We start from the raw sequence: 21,614 nt of genomic DNA, 5'->3' as shown, positions 1-21,614 counted from the left end.
GAGTAATCGATGTGTTGTATCACGTGCTTTGGAGGCACAGCAATCTCAGTTGTTGTGTCTGTGGTTTGTTAAGTCTCGCTCACAGTCTCTTATTGGTTAGTATACTGTTCTAGACGCCCCTGTTATGTCTGTTGTGTCTGTTGTGTCCGCTCTGCGTGGCTGTTTGGCCCTGACAAAAGTTCTCGTCTGCTGTTTTTTGCTGTTTTGTCTGCAGGTTGAGTGTGGCGTTGTGAGTGACAGGATGACCAGTCTCTGAGGAAAAAGGAGCAGACTGAGGAAAAAGGAGACAGAGGAGTGAGTGTTCACCGTGGGAGAGCTCTTCATCACCCCCCCTGACAGCCGCACCAATGTTCTCTCCCGACCAGGAAAACATCTCCACCACCCCAGCCTCCACCAAAGTGCCAGTCAAATACGGAGAGCTCATTGTTCTGGGGTAAGAGGGGGTTTAATTGCATTTTGTTGCTTATGTACAGTACATAGGCCAGGGTTATCCCAATCTGATATTAGTGAGGGCGTGGGCGGGCGAGAGCAAGTGTTGGTTCAGGAATGTATTTATTATTTTAAATAGGGTGGGGGTTGAGATGAGGAGGGGGATTATTTAAGATACTCTTTGAAGAGGTAGGATTTCAGGTGCTTTTGGAAGATGTGCAGGGACTCTGCTGTCCTAGCTTCAGGGGGAAGCTGGTTCCACCATTGGGGTGCCAGGACAGAATAGAGCCTGGACTGGGCCAAGAAACCAAAGGTGGCAGAACAGAGTGCTCGGTTGGGGTGTAGGGTATGAGCATAGCCTGAAGGTAGGGAGGGGCAGTTCCTCTTGCTGCTCCGATGGCAAGTACCATGGTCTTGTATCGCAAGCACAGTGAAGTACTAATACCTAGAAATCTATGCAAAACAATACGCACATTCCAAAAGTAAAAAATAAAGAAATATCAGAATGTCAGAGTCCGGAATAAAAATATATCAGTGGAGGCTGGTGGGAGGAGCTATAGGAGGACGGGCTCATTGTAATGGCTTTGATGGAACGGAGTCAAGCATGGTTTCCATATGTGTGATGTGTTTGATTCCATTCCAGCCATTACAATGAGCCCGTCCTCGAGAGAGGCTTGTAATTTTCATCATAGGTACACTTCAACTATGACAGACAAAATGAGAAGAAAATAAATCCAGAAAATCACATTGTAGGATTTTTAATGAATTTATTTGCAAATTATGGTGGAAAATAAGTATTTGGTCACCTACAAACAAGCAAGATTTCTGGCTCTCACAGACCTGTAACTTCTTCTTTAAGAGGCTCCTCTGTCCTCCACTCGGTACCTGTATTAATGGCACCTGTTTGAACTTGTTATCAGTATAAAAGACACCTGTCCACAACCTCAAACAGTCACACTCCAAACTCCACTATGGCCAAGACCAAAGAGCTGTCAAAGGACACCAGAAACAAAATTGTAGACCTGCACCAGGCTGGGAAGACTGATTCTGCAATAGGTAAGCAGCTTGGTTTGAAGAAATCAACTGTGGGAGCAATTATTAGGAAATGGAAGACATGCAAGACCACTGATAATCTCCCTCGATCTGGGGCTCCACGCAAGATCTCACCCCGTGGGTGGGGTCAAAATGATCACAAGAACGGTGAGCAAAAATCCCAGAACCACACGGGGGTACCTAGTGAATGACCTGCAGAGAGCTGGGACCAAAGTAACAAGCCAACCATCAGTAACACACTACGCCGCCAGGGACTCAAATCCTGCAGTTCCAGATGTGTCCCCCTGCTTAAGCCAGTACATGCCCATGCCTGTTTGAAGTTTGCTAGAGAGCATTTGGATGATCCAGAAGAAGATTGGGAGAATGTCGTATGGTCAGATGAAACCAAAATATAACTTTTTGGTAAAAACTCAACTCGTCGTGTTTGGAGGACAAAGAATGCTGAGTTGCATCCAAAGAACACCATACCTACTGTGAAGCATGCTGGTGGAAACATCATGCTTTGGGGCTGTTTTTCTGCAAAGGGACCAGGACGACTGATCCGTGTAAAGGACAGAATGAATGGGGCCATGTATCGTGAGATTTTGAGTGAAAACCTCCTTCCATCAGCAAGTGCATTGAAGATGAAACGTGGCTGTGTCTTTCAGCATGACAATGATCCCAAACACACCGCCCGGGCGAGTGGCTTCGTAAGAAGCATTTCAAGGTCCTGGAGTGGCCTAGCCAGTCTCCAGATCTCAACCCCATAGAAAATCTTCGGAGGGAGTTGAAAGTCCATGTTGCCCAGCAACAGCCCCAAAACATCACTGCTCTAGAGGAGATCTGCATGGAGGAATGAGCCAAAATACCAGAAACAGTGTGTGAAAACCTTGTGAAGACTTACAGAAAACGTTTTACCTCTGTCATTGCCAACAAAGGGTATATAACAAAGTAATTGAGATAAACTTTTGTTATTGACCAAATACTTATTTTCCACCATAATTTGCAAATAAAAAATAAAAAATCCTACAATGTGATTTTTCTGGATTTCTTTTCTCATTTTGTCTGTCATAGTTGAAGTGTACCTATGATGAAAATTACAGGCCTCTCTCATCTTTTTAAGTCTTTTTAACTTGCACAATTGGTGGCTGACTAAATACCTTTTTGCCCCACTATATATATATATATATATATATATACACAGTACATTCGGAAAGTATACAGACCCCTTCTCTTTTTCCACATTTTGTTACGTTACAGCCTTATTCTAAAATCGATTTGATTTTTTTAAAACATTTCTCATCAATCGACACACATAAATACCTTATTTACATAAGTATTCAGACCCTTTGCTAATAGAGCTCAGGTGCATCCTGTTTCCATTGATCATCCTCAAAATGTTTCTACAACTTGATTGGAGGCCACCTGTAGTAAATTCAGTTGATTGGACATGATTCGGAAAGGCTGTCTACATAAGGTCCCACAGTTGACAGTGCATGTCAGAGCAAAAACCAAGCCAAGAGGTCGAAGGAATTGTCTTTAGAGGTCCGAGACAGAAAATGTATGCAGCATTGACGGTACCCAAGACGGTACCCTTCTCTCAACCACCTTCATGAGGAATACTTTTCCAACAGCCTTGAACGAGTTCCCACATATGTGACTTGTTTCAGGAAACTTTGTGTTTCAGTAAACTAGGCATATGTCACAAGTCACGACTTCACAGGAGATTTGAACGTTTATTTATATTTTTAATCAAAATGCATTTTTTGGCAGAAATGCCTTCTGGAACATTTTAACTTTCATGTGCCTTAATAACAAAATTGTATGCCATCTCTAAAAAATGAATAAAGTTGTTACATTACGAGCCTAGTTGGTTTAGCCACAGAAAAAGTCAAGAACCTTGCCACTAGCCATGATTGGCTGAGATAATGAATGGGCTGTATATGCAAAGAGATGAGTTTCGGATTGGTCTGCCGTGTAGAATCTTCTGTCTATAAAATGAGCTGCTCGTTACGTGTAGATAATCCTTCTACTGCATTTTTTTTTCGAAAGATATAACAATAGCCATGGAGAACTGCAAATGTGTTGCTAATGCTCTCAATAACAGTGCTGCCTTGAATTTATCAGGCGCTATCGACAAAGGTCAGTGGGAAAAAGTTGGACTACTTTCAGGAGGACGATAGTACCATAATGACTCTCTGACTGAAAATTAATCAGACTTTGAGGATATCCCTGATTTAGGTAGAAACATTTTCATTGAAGTAGACATTGTAGAGTCTTCTGATGACAGTGATGGGGGAAGAAACGTCAATCAACATTGTTGTTGTCTCGGAAGAAGTTGGCCAAGTTTTGAAATCAGTGGAATGTCTGGTGGAAGCAGAGTATGATAAGGAGATGACTATAATTCTGTCGTTTGATTGAAAATGCAGAGGGAGTCGAAAAGGGAACACAGGTGGCTGTTGAATAAAACACCTGCCTCCGGATGACATCTTCAAACTAAGGGAAACCATGGCATCTGTGACAGAGAGGGAGAAAGATTTGATGATTCTTATGGCATTGCACACGGTCAGTGTGAACCAGAGTGACAAGCAAGATGTACAAACAAAATGGAAACGACACAGGACGTCTTATTTAATAAAAGGTGTTGCAGTCTGGCGTGAAGTGTTCATCCATGTATACAGGTAAGAGTCCAGATACAGTTTCAGATATTATACATTTCTAATTTAGTCAGAAAGTTGTTTTCATTGCATTTCAAAGCTTACTGTTAGCTAGTGTATGATCTGTGCAGTAATATTATCTCAGAAAGCCATTTGCATGGCTAGTTATAGCCTAATGTTAGCCAGCTAACATTGAACCTATTTGGTTTACTTGTGTTAGCTATGATAATCGGTTTGTTTTGCTAGCTAACGTTACATGTCTAAACAAAAGACCCCAAGTTAAAATGTACTGTTAGCTAGCTAGCTGACGTTAGCTGGCTGGCTTGCTAGCTAACATTACGTGTATGATCTGTGTAAGTAATATTATCTCAGCAAAGCCATTTGCATTGCTAGTTATAGTCTAATGTTAGCTAACTAACTAGCTAACATTGAACCTATTTGGTTACCTTTAGTTAGCTATGACAATCGGTTTGTATTGCTAGTACTCTATGGATTGGGATTATGGTTAATTATTTAGCTAGCTAGCTACATGTCTAAACAAAAGTATCCACTTCGCCAGATGGTTATATGACCCATCAAGTTAGCCGTAATCACAATCAGACACACCTGGCTATCTACTGTATAACAATGCTAATATATTTGTGTCTGGAATTTGTCTTTCCGCATCAGTAGAACACGTCTTACTCTCCTCCACCAGTCATACAAGGAGAATGCCTCCCATCAAAAAGAGAGCTGTCCCAAGCAAGAACAGGTTTCACCTTGAAGCATGAGGACTTGCAGCGAGATGTGAACTTCATCAACAACTACGCAGAGGATAATGCAATAGCATTACCAGGACTCCACCCAGTACACAAATACTTTGGTGGAAAGTTGCTGCCATCTCAAGACCGGAGTGAACACTTTGTCTGAGATTGCTGGTGTTGTGAAGGACAGTGCTGTGACAGTGGTCAACATCCCACAGCTGGTTGGACTGGAGGATGGTACGGTGCTGGTGGAAAGCTATGGCTGGCAACAACACCTGGTTCTGTACTTCAGGCCGCTGCCACAGATCAAGCAGTACCAGCACTTCAGGTGAATATCATTTTCATTGCATTGTATGATGTTATTCTTCTTAATCTAAACTTGCAAGGTGAATTGATGTTATGCAAGGTTGTAATGTCTTCTCAATGTTTTTTGTTATTTCCTGTTTTACATCTTCGATGCTCTGGAGCTTGGTGTTGTTGTCGCCAAGGAGCGTTCGGATTCAGTCGGGACCAGGTTTCAGCTGCTGCACAAAGCTGACATCCTCCCTCCCATAGATGGTCGGCTTGTGCAAGCACCACCTAGACTGGACACAGCTAGACAAACTCATCTTTTTGAGAAGATCAGGGAGTTTTGTGACTAAGAGACTATGTACATCACATGCCCTGCACTAAAGGCAAGGGCAGGACATCAACGGGATCTCCGAATATAGATTCCTTTGTTCATTTGTGGTTCAGACAGACCAGTTCATAACTGGGGGAGAGTTGCCAGTCATCAGCACTATCTGCAGTGCCTCTATAGACATTCACATCACTTCCTAATACATACGCCATATGTTGCCGCTACTATTTATTTTTGTATCCTGCTGCTCAGCCACTTTACCCCTCACTGTATGCATATAACTACCCCATCTATCACCAGTATCACTGATATTGTTATTAATATTGTTCTTGTACATACTGTATCTTATTTTGTTCTTTCTCTACTGGCATTGACACTTGTTATTTTTTCTTTATATTGACACCATCTATTTTTGATATTGCTACTATGCAAGTAACCATTTCACTGTACTGTTTACACCTTCTGTGGAGACCCATCCACTTAGCAAGATGTGGCTGGTGGTTATAGCATTTGTTTCACATGACCCATCAATTTAGACAAGTGTGTCTGGGTAAGCGTCAACTAATATGCCTGGAATACTACTTCTACCACTTTTAGTCTTAATCTTTATCACACTACATGACCTTTAGCACGTGACCTCACATGTGAATCCTTAAAGAGATGGGTGGGGCTAAGGCTAAAGAGGGTGTGAACAATGCTGAATGGGTGTAGACAAAATAGTTCTCCAGTAGGTGAAACCAAAAGATTCTAGGGCCATTTTCTCAAAAAGTGGAGTTACAAGTTTATCCATTTTCAAAGCATCATTATTTTCCCATTGTTCCTCAAATGCAGTGTATGATATACCATTTTGCAGGTCTGAGTCTCTACTTTTATCAAATGTAAAAACACAATTTGCTACAGAAGATAGAATCAAGGCTGAATCACATGCTGAGCACATGTTGGCTGCTTTTCTATCACTCTGCGGTTCAACTCATCCCAAACCAACTCAATTGGTTTGAGGTCGGGTGATTGTGGACGACAGGTCATCTGATGCAACACTCCATCACTCTCATTGGTCAAATAGCCCTTACACAGCCTGGAGGTGTGTTTTGGGTCATTGTTCTGTTGAAAAACAAATGATAGTTCCACTATGCGCAAACCAGATGGGATGGCGTATCACTGCAGAATGCCGTGGTAGCCATGCTGGTTAAGTGTGCCTTGAGTTTTAAATAAATCACAGACAATGTCACCAGCAGAACACCCCACACCTCCTCCTCCATGGTGGGAACCACACATGCAGAGATCATCCGTTCACCTACTCTGCGTCTCACAAAGACACAATGGTTGGAACCAAAAAATCTCAAATTTGGACTTATCAGACCAAAGAACAGATTTCCACTGGTCTAATGTCCATTGCTCGTGTTTCTTTGGCGCAAGCAAGTCTCTTCTTATTATTGGTGTTCTTTGGTAGCGATTTCTTTGCAGAAATTCGACCATGAAGGCCTGATTCACGCAGTCTCCTCTGAACAGTTGATGTTGAGACGTGTCTGTTACTTGAACTCTGCAAAGCATTTATTTGGGCTGCAATCTGGGGTTCAGTTGACTCTAATGAACTTATCCTCTGCAGCAGAGCTAACTCTGGGTCTTCTTTTCCTGTGGCGCTTTTCATGAGAGCCAGTTTCATCATTGATGGTTTTTGCGAATGCACTTGAAGAAACTTTCAGATTTCTTTTTCGTGTATTAAAGTAATGATGGACTGTCATTTTTCTTTGCTTATTTGAGCTGTTCTTGCCATAATATGGACTTGGTATTTTACCAAATAGGTATATCTTCTGTATAATACCCATACCGTGTCACAACACAACTGATTGGCTCAAACTCATTAATAAGAAAGAAAGAAATTCCACAACTGAACTGTTAATTGAAATGCAGTCCAGGTGATTACCTCATGAAGCTGGTTGAGAGAATGCCAAGAGTGTGCAAAGTTGTCATCAAGGCAAAGGGTGACTACTTTGAAGAATCACAAATATAAAATATATTTTGATTTGTTTAACACTTTTAGCTACCACATGATTCCATATGTGTTATTTCATAGTTTTGATGTTTTCACTATTATTCTACAATGTAGAAATTTGCAAAAAATTATGAAAAACCCTTGAATGAGTAGGTGTGTCCAAACTTTTGACTGGTACTTTATATATATATATTTATTTATTTATTTATTCTTTATATATATATATATATATATATATATATATATATATATATATATATATATATATATATATATATAGGCAGCAGGTACCTTCCTGGGGTCCACACACAGAATACAAAACATTACATGAGACGACTTCGTCAACCATTTTGAAAAGAAGGTCGACGACGTCCGATCCTCGTTTGCTAAGTCAAACGACACCGCTGGTTCTGCTCACACTGCCCTACCCTGTGCTCTGACCTCTTTCTCCCCTCTCTCTCCAGATGAAATCTCGCGTCTTGTGACGGCCGGCCGCCCAACAACCTGCCCGCTTGACCCTATCCCCTCCTCTCTTCTCCAGACCATTTCCGGAGACCTTCTCCCTTACCTCACCTCGCTCATCAACTCATCCCTGACCGCTGGCTACGTCCCTTCCGTCTTCAAGAGAGCGAGAGTTGCACCCCTTCTGAAAAAACCTACACTCGATCCCTCCGATGTCAACAATTACAGACCAGTATCCCTTCTTTCTTTTCTCTCCAAAACTCTTGAACGTGCCGTCCTTGGCCAGCTCTCCCGCTATCTCTCTCTGAATGACCTTCTTGATCCAAATCAGTCAGGTTTCAAGACTAGTCATTCAACTGAGACTGCTCTCCTCTGTATCACGGAGGCGCTCCGCACTGCTAAAGCTAACTCTCTCTCCTCTGCTCTCATCCTTCTAGATCTATCGGCTGCCTTCGATACTGTGAACCATCAGATCCTCCTCTCCACCCTCTCCGAGTTGGGCATCTCCGGCATGGCCCACGCTTGGTTTGCGTCCTACCTGACAGGTCGCTCCTACCAAGTGGCGTGGCGAGAATCTGTCTCCTCACCACGCGCTCTCACCACTGGTGTCCCCCAGGGCTCTGTTCTAGGCCCTCTCCTATCTCCTCTCGCTATACACCAAGTCACTTGGCTCTGTCATAACCTCACATGGTCTCTCCTATCATTGCTATGCAGACGACACACAACTAATCTTCTTCTTTCCCCCTTCTGATGACCAGGTGGCGAATCGCATCTCTGCATGTCTGGCAGACATATCAGTGTGGATGACGGATCACCACCTCAAGCTGAACCTCGGCAAGACGGAGCTGCTCTTCCTCCCGGGGAAGGACTGCCCGTTCCATGATCTCGCCATCACGGTTGACAACTCCATTGTGTCCTCCTCCCAGAGCGCTAAGAACCTTGGCGTGATCCTGGACAACACCCTGTCGTTCTCAACCAACATCAAGGCGGTGGCCCGTTCCTGTAGGTTCATGCTCTACAACATCCGCAGAGTACGACCCTGCCTCACACAGGAAGAGGCGCAGGTCCTAATCCAGGCACTTGTCATCTCCCGTCTGGATTACTGCAACTCGCTGTTGGCTGGGCTCCCTGCCTGTGCCATTAAACCCCTTCAACTCATCCAGAACGCCGCAGCCCGTCTGGTGTTCAACCTTCCCAAGTTCTCTCACGTCACCCCGCTCCTCCGTTCTCTCCACTGGCTTCCAGTTGAAGCTCGCATCCGCTACAAGACCATGGTGCTTGCCTACGGAGCTGTGAGGGGAACGGCACCTCAGTACCTCCAGGCTCTGATCAGGCCCTACACCCAAACAAGGGCACTGCGTTCATCCACCTCTGGCCTGCTCACCTCCCTACCACTGAGGAAGTACAGCTCCCGCTCAGCCCAGTCAAAACTGTTCGCTGCTCTGGCCCCCCAATGGTGGAACAAACTCCCTCACGACGCCAGGACAGCGGAGTCAATCACCACCTTCCGGAGACACCTGAAACCCCACCTCTTTAAGGAATACCTAGGATAGGATAATTATTCCCTCTCACCCCCCCACTTTAAGATTTAGATGCACTATTGTAAAGTGACTGTTCCACTGGATGTCATAAGGTGAATGCACCAATTTGTAAGTCGCTCTGGATAAGAGCGTCTGCTAAATGACTTAAATGTAAATGTAAATGATATACACAATATGAATAGCCAGGAACAGCTCAAGGACAGAACTACATATGTTTAAAACATCACACAGTCTACATTTCAGTACATACACACAAAATATCTAGGTCAAAAAGAGGAGAGGCATTGCCTTTTCTGTTTTGTTAAAGCAGGTTTTCTGTTCATTTGAGTAATCTGATATGGAAGGGAGTTCCATGCAATCATGGCTCTATAAAATACTGTACTTTTTATTGTATTTGTTCTGGATTTGGGGACTGTGAAAAAAAACCTGGGAACATGTCTGGTGGGGTAAGTGTGTGTGTCAGAGCTGTGTGTAAGTTGACTATGCAAACCATTTGGGATTTTCGTATGAAAAGAAGAAGTGATGCAGTCGGTCTCTCCTCTGCTTTTAGCTAAGAGAAACTGGCAGCATAGTATTGATATTAGCCCTCTGACTATAGTGAAGAGCAAGACGTGCTGCTCTATGGGCCAGCTGTAGTTTTCTACGTCCTTCTTTGCAGCACCTGACCACATGACGGGGCAATAATCAAGATAAGATAAAACTAGACTCTGCAGGAGTTTGGTGTCAAAAAAGCAGAGCATATCTTTATCACTGACAGACCATGTAAACATTATTAAAGTAACCCGTGTTCAATGACTCTATGTACATAGGGCAAAGCAGTCTCTGAGATGCAGGGTAGAGTACCTGGTGGTAGCTAGCTAGTAACAGTGACTAAGGTTCAGGGCAGGGGTACTGGGTGGAGGCCGGCTAGTTTGACATTCTGATGGCCTGAAGATAGAAGCTGTTTAAGTAACAGTGTCTCGCTCCCAGCTTTGATGCACCTGTACTGTCTCCTCCTTCTAGATGGTAGCGGGGTGAACGGGCCGTGGCTCGGGTGGCTGAGATCCTTCATGATCGTCTTGGCCTTCCTGTGACACCCGGGTGCTGTAGACATCCTTGATGGCAGGCAGTGTGGATACAGCAATGGTGCATATGTAGACGTTTGTGAGGATCCTAGGGGCCCAAGCCGAGTCTCTGCAGCCTCCTGAGGTTGAAGAAGCGCTGTAGCTCCTTCTTCACTACACTGTCTGTGTGAAGGGACCATTTCAGGTCGCCAGTGATGTGCACGCCAAGGAATTTGAAGCTTTTAACCTTCTCGCCTGCGGCCCTGTCGATGTGGATGGGGGGGTGCTCTCTCTCCTGTCTCCTGTAGTCCCCGAACAGCTCCTTTGTTTTGTTGACATTGAGGGGAGAGGTTATTCTCCTGGCACCACTCCGCCAGGGCTCTCACCTCCTTTGTATGGGGTCTAGGTTGTCGGGTAAGGTGGAGGTGATATGGCCCTTAACTAGCCTTTCAAAGCACTTCATGATGAAAGAAGTCAATAGTCAATAGTCATGTGGTGCAATCATTTTTTTGAGGTTTGAAACAGTCCTGTTCAATGCGTAGCAACATGCAGTGCCTTCCCGAAAGTATTCACAACCCTTATTCCACATTTTTTGTGTTACAAAGTGAGATTAAAATGATTTAATATGCATTTTTTGTCAACGATCTACACAAAATACTTTAATGTCAAAGTGGAAGAAAAATCTAAAATGTGTCAAAAATGCATTAAACATAAAACACTAATATATCTTGATTAGATAAGTATTCAACCGCCTGAGCCAATACATGTTAGAATCACCTTTGGCAGCGATTACAGCTGTGTCTTTCTGGGTAAGTCTCAAAGAGCTTTCCACACCTGGATTGTGCCACATTTTATTATTCTTTTCAAGCTTTGTCAAATTGGTTGTTGATCATTGCTAGACAACCATTTTCAGGTCTTTCCATAGATTTTCAAGTAGATTTAAGTCAAAACTGTAACCCGGCCACTCAGGAACATTCACTGTCTTCTTGGTAAGTAACTCCAGTGTAGATTGGGCCTTGTGTTTTAGGTTATTGTCCTGCTGAAAGGTAAATTAATCTCCCAGTGTCTGATGGAAAACAGATTAAACCAAGCTTTCCTCTAAGATGTTGCCTGTGCTTAGCTCAATTGCGCTTATTTTCTTATCCTGAAAAACTCCCCTGTCCTTAACAATTACAAGCATACCCATAACATGATGCAGTCACCACTATTCTTGAAAATATGGAGAGTGGTTCTCAGTAATGTGCTGTATTGGATTTTCCCCAAACATAACACTTTGTATTCAGGACAAAAGGTGAATTGCTTTGTCACATTTTTTACAGTGCCTTGTTAGTTGTTACTTTCTTAGTGCCTTGTTGCAACAGGATGCATGTTTTGGAATATTTTTATTCTGTACAGGCTTGTAACGTTCGTCGTCCTCGTCTGAGGATTATGAAGGATCGGAGGACCAATGCGCAGCGTGGTACGTGTTCATGATGATATTTATTAAACTCGGGAACACTAAACAAAAATAACAAAGAGAATGACACGAAACTAAACAGTCCTGTACGGTGAATACACAAAACAGAAAACAATCGCCCACAAAACACAGGTGGGAAAAGGCTACCTAAGTATGATTCTCAATCAGAGACAACGAACGACACCTGCCTCTGATTGAGAACCATACCAGGCCAAACACAAAACCACAACATAAAAAAAAGAACATAGACTACCCACCCAACACACGCCCTGACCATACTAAAACAAAGACATAACAAAAGAACTAAGGTCAAAACGTGACACGGCTTCCTTCTTTTCAGTCTGTCATTTAGGTTAGTTGTGGAGTAACTACAATGTTATTGATCCATCTGCAGTTTTCTCCTATCACTGCAATTCAACTCTGTTACTGTTGTAAAGTCAGCATTGGCCTCATGGTGAAATCCCTACCAATAGGTGCCCTTCTTTGCAAGGCATTGGAAAACCTCCCTGGTCTTTGTGACTAATATGTGTTTGAAATTCACTGCTTGACTGATGGACCTTACAGATAATTATATGTGTGTACAGAGATGAGGTAGTCATTCAAAAATCATGTTAAACACTATTTTTGCACACAGAGTTATGTGACTTGTTAAACTATTTCTATTATTGTGACTTGTTGACCAATTTCTTACTTCTGAATTTATTTAGGCTTGCCATAAAAAAAGAGTTTAAGTAATTATTGACACAAGACATTTCAGCTATTCATTTTTAAAATTATTTTGTAAAACAATTCCACTTTCACATTATGGGGTATTGTGTGTACAGCAGTAATCAAACAAATCAGGGTGTAACACAAAAGAAATGTGTGAAAAAGTCAAGGGATTTAAATACTTTCTGAAGGCACTGTAAATGTTAAATGATTGGCAACTGTGGTATGCTACAACTGTGCTACGTGGAGGTTCTTTGAAATAAATGCCAGTCAGCCCTAATGCTCTAAATGTGAACCCCATTGTTCCAACTTCCAACAGACACAATTGTACATGTTCATTTACGGCATTTGAACTGGGCAGTTTTGTTTCTTCTAAAAAAAAGGGGGAGCAGGGTGGTTCTATCTAAATCCAGTTAAATGCACACTGCAACTCAACCACAGTGAGGGTAAACAAAGAACGCTGCTGGCTTCCTGAGTGAAAGGACGTTTTTTTTTTCAGACAAAGGAGAATGTAGCATATGAGGCACAGAGAGAGGGAGGATGTGAGCTGAGTTGTTGGAAGGTTGTTGTGGCTTTCGAAAGTTTTCTCTCACGTTCACATTGTATTCAGCAGTAGAGTTCAACTGAAAAGAAAACAACGTTCAACTGACAATTAAGTGTTCATAGACGACTTTCTTTTTTCAGTTCCAAATAGTTAACAAATGCATTGGTTGTCTCAGTTAGCACATGATTTAATGCTACAAACCAAGATGTGAAATTAGTGAATGCACTCTCTACACTTCAGCTTGTCCAGGACAAGTAGGCAGCTGCTTGCGTTCGATGAAGTAACAGGAAAGACCTCATTTCCCAATGAAATCTTTGCACTCATACTGTCTGAAAGTCGAATGTTTACACGGCAGATGCTGGCAGGGGTAAGCGACCAAAAGATAACCTCCTAGCTTAGCTCCTCTGATTGGACGAAAGAGGATTGTTTTAATGGAGATCTGACTGCATCAAAAACCCAAAGCTGGCGGCGAGTGTGACCCTATTCCATCCAAGGAGTTACAGTAAAGTAGACGTCCCCTCTCAATTGTCACTTTATTTTAGAAGTGGATCGAATGACTTCATTACATTTACATTTGAATAATTTAGCAGACGCTTTAATCCAGAGCGATTTACAGGAGCAGTTAGGGTTAAGTGCCTTGCTCAAGGGCACATCAACAGTTCTCATTCATTTCCCTTTTAAATGGGTTTACAGTGGTTAAACTATTTGTTTTAGTTGTGTTAAGAGTCTTAGTTAACAGTCTTATTTTCACATATAAAAAATAAAAATGAAATAAAAATGTACGCTGTGTCTAAAAGTATGTGGACACCTGCTCCATCTTGTTCCAAAATCATGGGCATTAATGTCGAGTTGGTCCCCCATTTGCTGCAATAACAGCATCCACTCTTCTGGAAAGGCTTTCCACTAGATGTTGGAACATTGCTGCGGGGACATGGTTCCATTCAACCACAAGAGCATTAGTGAGGTTGGGCACTGATGTTGGGCGATTAGGCCTGGCTCGCAGTTGGCATTCCAATTCATCCCAAAGGTGTATAGCTATTTTCAGGTCTCTCCAGAGATATTTGATCAGGTTCAAGTCCAGGGTCTGGCTGGGCCACTCAAGAACATTCAGAGACTAGGGTTGTTGTCCTGTTGGAAGGTGAACCTTCGCCCCAGTCTTGAGGTCCTGAGTGCTCTGCAGCAGGTTTTCATCAAGGATCTCTCTGTACTTTGCTCCGTTCATCTTTCCCTCAATCCTGACTAGTCTACCAGTCCTTGCCACTGAAAAACATTCCCACAGCATTATGCTGTCACCATCACGCTTCACCGTAGGGATGGCGCCAGGTTTCCTCCAGACACACATGACACTTGGCATTCGGGCCATAGAGTTCAATCTTGGTTTCATCAGACCAAAGAATCTTGTTTCTCATTGTCTGAGAGTCTTTCGGTGCCTTTTGGCAAACTCCAAGAGGGCTGTCATGTGCCTTTTTTTTCATCTGGCCACTCTACCATAAAGGCCTTAATGGTAGACTGCTACAGAGACAGTTTTCCTTCTGGAAGATTCTCCCAACTCCACAGAGGAACTCTGGAGCCATGTCAGAATGACAATCGGTTTCTCAGTCACTTCCCTGACCAAGGCCCTTCTCCCTCGATTTCTCAGTTTGGCCAGGTGTCCAGCTCTAGGAAGAGTCTTGGTGGTTTCAAGGGGCCACTGTGTTCTTGGGGACCTTCAATACAGCAGACATTTTTTGTTACCCTTCCCCAGATCTGTGCTTCGACACAATCCTGTCTTGGAGCTCTACTGACAGTTCCTTTGACCTCATGGCTTAGTTTTTGCATTTACATGCACTGTCAACTGTGGGACCTTAGATAGACAGGTGTGTACCTTTCCAAATCATGTCCAATCAAGTGAATTTACCACAGATGGACTCCAATAAAGTTGCAGAGACATGTAGAAACAGGATGATCAATGTAAACCATACTGATCAATAAACAATAAATAAGGGGTATGCTCAAATAAAAATAAAACATGTTTTTTAGAATAAGTTAATAATGTAACAAAATGTGGAAAAAGTCAAGGGGTCTGAATATTTTCAGAATGCACTGTATATATCCTATATGATGAAACAAACAATCAACATCTTCTTTTGTACTGTAACTTTTGATGGTTCCCCCTAGCCTGGTCTCATACTGGTATGACACCAAATGAATACGGAGAGGAGTTTGCTAAAGCACGAAACAGACTGGTACACCAGTCTAGGATCCCACTGCCAGGATGTCTTGATTAAAATTGGTCATTTATATGGGGTGTGTTCTTGTCTACACAGGTACAATGGCTCCCTACCCAACGGAGACAGGGGGAGGCGGAAAAGCCGCTTTGCACTGTGCAGGAGACCCAAGGCCAGCGGGGTGAAACCCAGTACAGTGCACGTGGCGTGTACACCTCAGGCAGCCAAGGTAGGAGCTAGGAAACAGTCATACTGTATGCTGGAATTTAAGACTTATTTCTGTAATCGTAGAAACGCTCTTATATAATGTAGTGTGTGCTTGATAAAAACACAAGCTTCTCTCTATAAGAGGCATTTTATCTCCACGCAGAACGAGGGCGCCTGAAGTAAATGTAATTGGTAATGACATCATCCGGCTACTCCTAACATCAAACTTTTCCCTGACCACCTGCAGGCCATCAGCAACAAGGACCAGCACAGTATCTCCTACACTCTGTCCCGGGCCCAGACGGTGGTGGTGGAGTACACTCATGACGGCAATACAGACATGTTCCAGGTGAGTGTGTCCTCAGTGTGTCCTCACTGCTCAAGTCAAGCCTGGTCCCAAATCTGTTGTGCTGTGTCTTGCCAACTTATATGGTCGACTGTGTGATCACGCTCTCCGTAGCCGATGTGAGTAAGACCTTATGTAACTCTTAACTAATAAATTGCATGAAAACGATAGAAGACTTGGCTAACAGGCAACAATCTTAGTGAAAGCACTAATGGTTGAGAGACCACATAAAAAGGAGACAAGGAAAGGAAGCAATTTGAGTACTGAGACAGAGAATACATATCTGGGATTCCGAAAGCTAATCGAAATAAATAACTGAATCAGTTTAGTTACTATATATGCCTCTCTAAAAATGTTAGCAAGAACATTACTAAATCTAAAAGGAGTATACACTGATAAATCATATACCTCTTCCCTTCTATCCCAGATTGGGCGTTCCACAGAGAGCCCCATAGACTTTGTGGTGACGGACACGGTGCCTGGCAGCCAGCAGAGCCACGGGGGGGAGGGCCAGACCCAGACCCAGTCTATCCAGAGCACCATCTCGCGCTTCGCCTGCCGCATCATCTGCCAGCGGAGCCCACCGTACACCGCTCACATCTACGCCGCCGGCTTCGACTCCTCCAAGAACATCTTCCTGGGGGTGGGTGGGTTGGGGATTGGGATGAAAATGAAATAGCTGCCATATAATTAGGGTAGAAATACGACTAAAGTGATATACTGTTTCTCTGTAAGCATTTGCAACTGGCATGCGTGTGGCAATGATGTTTAAAAGTCATAATATCACCTTGAAATAACTATGAACTATTAGAACTAAAAGTGTTGCACGCATATTTCTGAAACTCTCCTTTTCTACTTTCTACCCCCTCTTTCCCCCAGGAGAAGGCAGCCAAGTGGAGGACACAGGAAGGACAGATGGACGGGCTGACCACTAATGGCGTGCTGGTGATGCACCCTCGCCACGGCTTCACGCAGGACTCCAAGCCGGGCGTGTGGAGAGAGATCTCTGTCTGTGGCAACGTCTTCACCCTCAGAGAGACCCGCTCTGCCCAGCAGCGGGGCAAGATGGTGGGTAGCTAGTAGATACATACACAGACACAAGCATGCACACATGTACACACACAGATGCCGTGCGTACACACAATGAAGTAACAAGCACTAACATGTGTAGATGTTCACGCACACACTCCTGTGCAGTCGCATTGAGTGATTCTCCTCCCTGTCAGCCGTGCTTTGACATTCTTTTGCAGGGACATTGTTTTAAGAAGCTGTTTCTGAAGCCTTAACACTGCACTAACTGAGTGGAAGCCACCAGCTAATGTCCCCAATTCTCACACTAACTTGGAAAAATGTATCTCTGGAACAATTTTTCGGAACATCGACTACACCATTCTCCAAAATGTTATTTTTGCGTAACTTCATAAAGCCATTGAACAGCAGCTCTGTGATATGAGCAGATGGGACATCTTAACTAATTCATTAGTTATCTCAGTTGTACAGAATAGTCTGATTGGATGGGCTCCAGCTGTTTGAGGTCTCTGTTTCTCAAGCACAGAAATCGGCCTCTGATTTATTATGTGATACAGTAGGTCTGTTATGTCACCGATGATAACCTCCCCTGGAAAACCCTGAGTCTAGACTTTTAAGTTCCATCCCTCCCTCCCAGAGACCACACAGTCAGTTTGGAAGATTTCAAGATTTCAGTGTGTCAGAGTAATTCTCATAGGAATACCCCCCCTTCCTCACCGTCATTTTGTGAGGAATGACTGAGTCTGAGACATGCTGTTATTATGATGTGGTTTGGCCTTTAAACTTTAAAACTGAGGCACGAGAATGGCCAGGGAAGGGGGGGGGGGGCTGATGGGGAGGAAGGGATGCTGGTTCAATGGGTTTAGGCACAGCAGGTCTGCACTCTGTCGGAAACAAAACCAAGATTTCTTTGATGTATTATTGAGGTACATACTGAAGGCCAATAATACAGGACAATGCTCAATATAATATACTTACAGTATCTCACTCCAAACAAATGAAAAGCACTACATTATGTACCTTAATGGAGAACCCAGGATCCCACCTTCATTCACCCCACAGCTATTAAATGTGGCATCCATAGGATGCCGTCTACTGGACCGTTGACACATTGCAGAGCAACTCCATGTGGAGCCTGTGTTTGTATTGTGTCTGTTAATATCTTGCCATCTCTTTTCTAATATTTCTGTGTCTCTTGTCCTGAACCTCTCTCCCATTGCAGGTGGAGAGCGAGAGCCAGGAACTGGTGGACGGCTCGCTGATCGACCTGTGCGGCGCCACCCTCCTGTGGCGCACGGCCGAGGGCCTCTCGCGCACTCCCACCGTGAAGCACCTGGAGGCCCTGAGGCAGGAGCTGAATGCCGGGCGGCCCCAGTGCCCCGTGGGTTTCAACACCCTGGCCTTCCCCAGCCTCCGCCGCAAGGAGATCCTGGATGAGAAACAGCCCTGGGCCTACCTCCGATGCGGCCATGTGCACGGCTACCACGCCTGGGGAAGCCAAGGACGGGAGCCCGAGGATGAGGTGGTGGAGGTGGGCCGTGAGAGGGAGTGCCCCATGTGCCGAACCAGGGGGCCATATGTACCGTTATGGCTGGGGTGTGAGGCGGGGTTTTACTTGGACGCGGCACCGCCCACACACGCCTTTAGTCCGTGCGGTCATGTGTGCTCGGAGAAGACGGCGGCGTTCTGGAGCCAGATCCCGCTGCCACACGGCACACACACTTTCCACGCCGCGTGTCCGTTCTGCGTGCAGCAGCTGGCCGGCGAGAGCGGCTACCTCAGACTCATCTTCCAAGGGCCCCTGGACTAGATAATGGACAGCGGTCTCCTTCCAAACCCCCTACTGACGCTTAACAACTACCAGGGTTGTGATCATTAGGGCACACAACCGAAAACATCTTTAAATGTTTTGCAACAGAAAATGAAAATGTTAGTTTCTTATTGGACAAATCCAGGTAGTCCCTCACTGTTTCAGACAGTTTTCTTCTGTTTGGTGGCTCATGAACATGACCCAAGGGCCATTCAATAACCAAGTGAATGGTGGAAATACAGCTTAAAGGACTGTTAAACATTTCTTAACTTAAATATTTCGGAGAGCTACAGAATACTTTTTTTCCAAGTGTCCTTTTTTCTAGCAGTGCTGTTTTCGATACTATAATTCTATTTTTATGTTAACAATGAAAAAGCGCTACAGTATATGCTAACACAGAAAACTCTTCCACAGGTGCAGATTTGTAATGTTCTGATGCAAAATCCATTGTGAGGCTGTGTGTGTGTGTGGCTCCACGTTTATAGTCATTTCTTTTTCTATCTGAAACTTACGAGGTAATTGTAGCAGAAACGAGCATACTTTGTAATGCTAGCTACTGTTTTGGAATGACCTCCTTTTTCTTAGAGATGAAGACCCATGTTGTTAAACTAGGCCTATTAAGTCATTATTTGGCGATTGCATTAAAAAAAAGTGCTTATGGCCTTGTACCTTTTTTTTGTTACTATGAAACCCAACATGTTCTCTATCTTAATGTTATCAATCACCACGTCAACACGGTGACAAGGTGGAAGTGGAAGAATGACATAATACAAAATAATATCACATTTCTCTCTGTGTGCCCTTCTGAACAAGGACTGGAGAAACAGATCTATGAATTGACTGATGGAAACTTGTTGACAATGACACATATCTGAATGTCCAGACTGTTCAAAGCAAGTGATCCGTTTTTTTTCTTCTTTCAACTGAAGTGTGGCCCTAAAACACATCGACTTTTCAGATGGTATGAAAGTTTTCCCCTCTCATCTTCCATGTGCACCTGCATTCAGTGTGTATATAATATTTATGTTTGTGTGTATGTTCATTTACCCCTGTATCGCCTTCTGATCTTAATGTACGCAGTGATTGGTACCCCAATTTGAGTCATGTGTGAGAGCTTATGTTCTTTACCGTTCAACCAACTTCCATTCACGTTTTACCAGTTTGTTCTGCTTTATATCCTCTTGGTCGCCTGATGCCTTCATTTCAGGACGTTGAGTATTATTTCTGCAAAGAGGGTTGCTGTTGCAGACAACACTTTTTTTTACCAACTGCAAACAATAAAAGTGAAAAGCTTTTAAATTGTTCACATTTGTGTGAGTCCTCGCTCTTTTTCCCATCCACTGTTGGAATCCAAGATCATCAAATCCACACTGGACAGAACTTATGTATACTAGATATTTGGTTTACTTAGCTGAAATAAATAACATATGCAATGACATTCGCCCTATTATACACGGGATTCATTTGGATTGACGGTACTGGCAAGTTCACATAAAAATGACTTTTGCCACTTACGAGAATGTGAAAATGGTCAGTTATAAGCAGTAGGTAGGAGATTGGGCAACTATATTTGTATTTTTTTTTAGGAACTCAGTCGGGGTCTCAACTTACTTAATAATAGAATACACAAGGTGCAATTTGGTTGCGCATCAGCAGTCACTCAAATAGCCCAAGTCAGCTAAACGTTTTTTTGATTGGTAAATCAGTCTAGCGGCCAGCTATCTAAACTTGTAGTAAGCATGGGGGAATTAGCAACCGGGGTGGGGCCCATTAATCATCAGTTATCATATTAAAAACTGCAAACATTTGCCTTCATCCTATGGCAAAATGACACAACAGTGGTAGGCCTGATCACCGACAACGACGAGACAGCCTATAGGGAAGAGGTCAGAAACCTGGCAGTGTGGTGCCAGGACAACAACCTCTCCCTCAATGTGAGCAAGACAAAGGAGCTGATCGTGGACTACAGGAAAAGGTGGAGGCCGAACAGGCCATTAACATCAACATGGAGCGCATCGGGAGTTTCAAGTTCCTTGGTGTCCATCACTTGGTGTCCATCACATCATGTGTCCATCACATCATGGTCCAAACACACTAAGACAGTCGTGAAGAGGGCACGACAACACCTTTTCCCCCTCATGAGACTGAAAAGATTTTGGCATGGGTCAAACAGATCCTCAAAAAGTTATACAGCTGCACCATCGAGAGCATCCTGACCGGTTGCATCAACGCCAGGTATAGTAACTGCTCGGCATCTGATGGCCCCCCACGCCAAGAACCACTGCAGCCCCTCATGGCCCCCCACGCCACGAACCACTGCAGCCCCTCATGCACCCCACGCCACGAACCACTGCAGCCCCTCATGGCCCCCACGCCACGAACCACTGCAGCCCCATCCCCCATGCACCCCCACGCCACGAACCACTGCAGCCCCTCATGGCCCCCCACGCCACGAACCACTGCAGCCCCTCATGACCCCCACGCCACGAACCACTGCAGCCCCTCATGGCCCCCACGCCACGAACCACTGCAGCCCCTCATGACCCCCACGCCACGAACCACTGCAGCCCCTCATGGCCCCCACGCCACGAACCACTGCAGCCCCTCATGGCCCCCACGCCACGAACCACTGCAGCCCCTCATGCACCCCCACCCATGAACCACTGCAGCCCCTCATGGCCCCCACGCCACGAACCACTGCAGCCCCTCATGGCCCCCCACGCCAAGAGCCACTGCAGCCTCTCATGCCCCCCCACGCCTATCCCTGCAGTAAAGTATGTTGTGGCAG

The 21,614-nt window shown here is 44.3% G+C and overlaps 1 protein-coding gene across 1 annotated transcript; it reads left to right on the top strand.

Moving 5' to 3' along the window:
- The first annotated feature begins 332 nt into the window (after nucleotides 1–332).
- LOC124016167 (E3 ubiquitin-protein ligase pellino homolog 1-like) lies at nucleotides 333–20,134 on the top strand. The gene is made up of 6 exons (XM_046331705.1): nucleotides 333–433; nucleotides 15,534–15,663; nucleotides 15,889–15,990; nucleotides 16,415–16,630; nucleotides 16,867–17,055; nucleotides 18,239–20,134. Exons 1-6 carry the CDS (start codon nucleotides 348–350, stop codon nucleotides 18,824–18,826), a joined length of 1,311 nt encoding a protein of 436 aa, XP_046187661.1. The 5' UTR covers nucleotides 333–347; the 3' UTR covers nucleotides 18,827–20,134.
- Nucleotides 20,135–21,614: the final 1,480 nt, after the last annotated feature.

This window comes from Oncorhynchus gorbuscha, linkage group LG26, assembly GCF_021184085.1.
Source record: "Oncorhynchus gorbuscha isolate QuinsamMale2020 ecotype Even-year linkage group LG26, OgorEven_v1.0, whole genome shotgun sequence".
NCBI lineage: Eukaryota > Metazoa > Chordata > Actinopteri > Salmoniformes > Salmonidae > Oncorhynchus > Oncorhynchus gorbuscha.
The sequence above is the reverse complement of the archived record's forward strand: the minus strand, read 5'-3'. Positions and strand labels throughout refer to the sequence as shown.

What these genes read in the sequence shown, in the direction of transcription:
- LOC124016167 (XM_046331705.1), top strand. Translation starts at nt 348, where the DNA reads ATGTTCTCTCCCGACCAGGAAAACATCTCCACCACCCCAGCCTCCACC. An exon ending in GGAGAGCTCATTGTTCTGGG is followed by an intron (nt 434 to 15,533) that starts GTAAGAGGGGGT and finishes TTGTCTACACAG; the next exon opens with GTACAATGGCTCCCTACCCA. An exon ending in GCAATACAGACATGTTCCAG is followed by an intron (nt 15,991 to 16,414) that starts GTGAGTGTGTCC and finishes CTTCTATCCCAG; the next exon opens with ATTGGGCGTTCCACAGAGAG.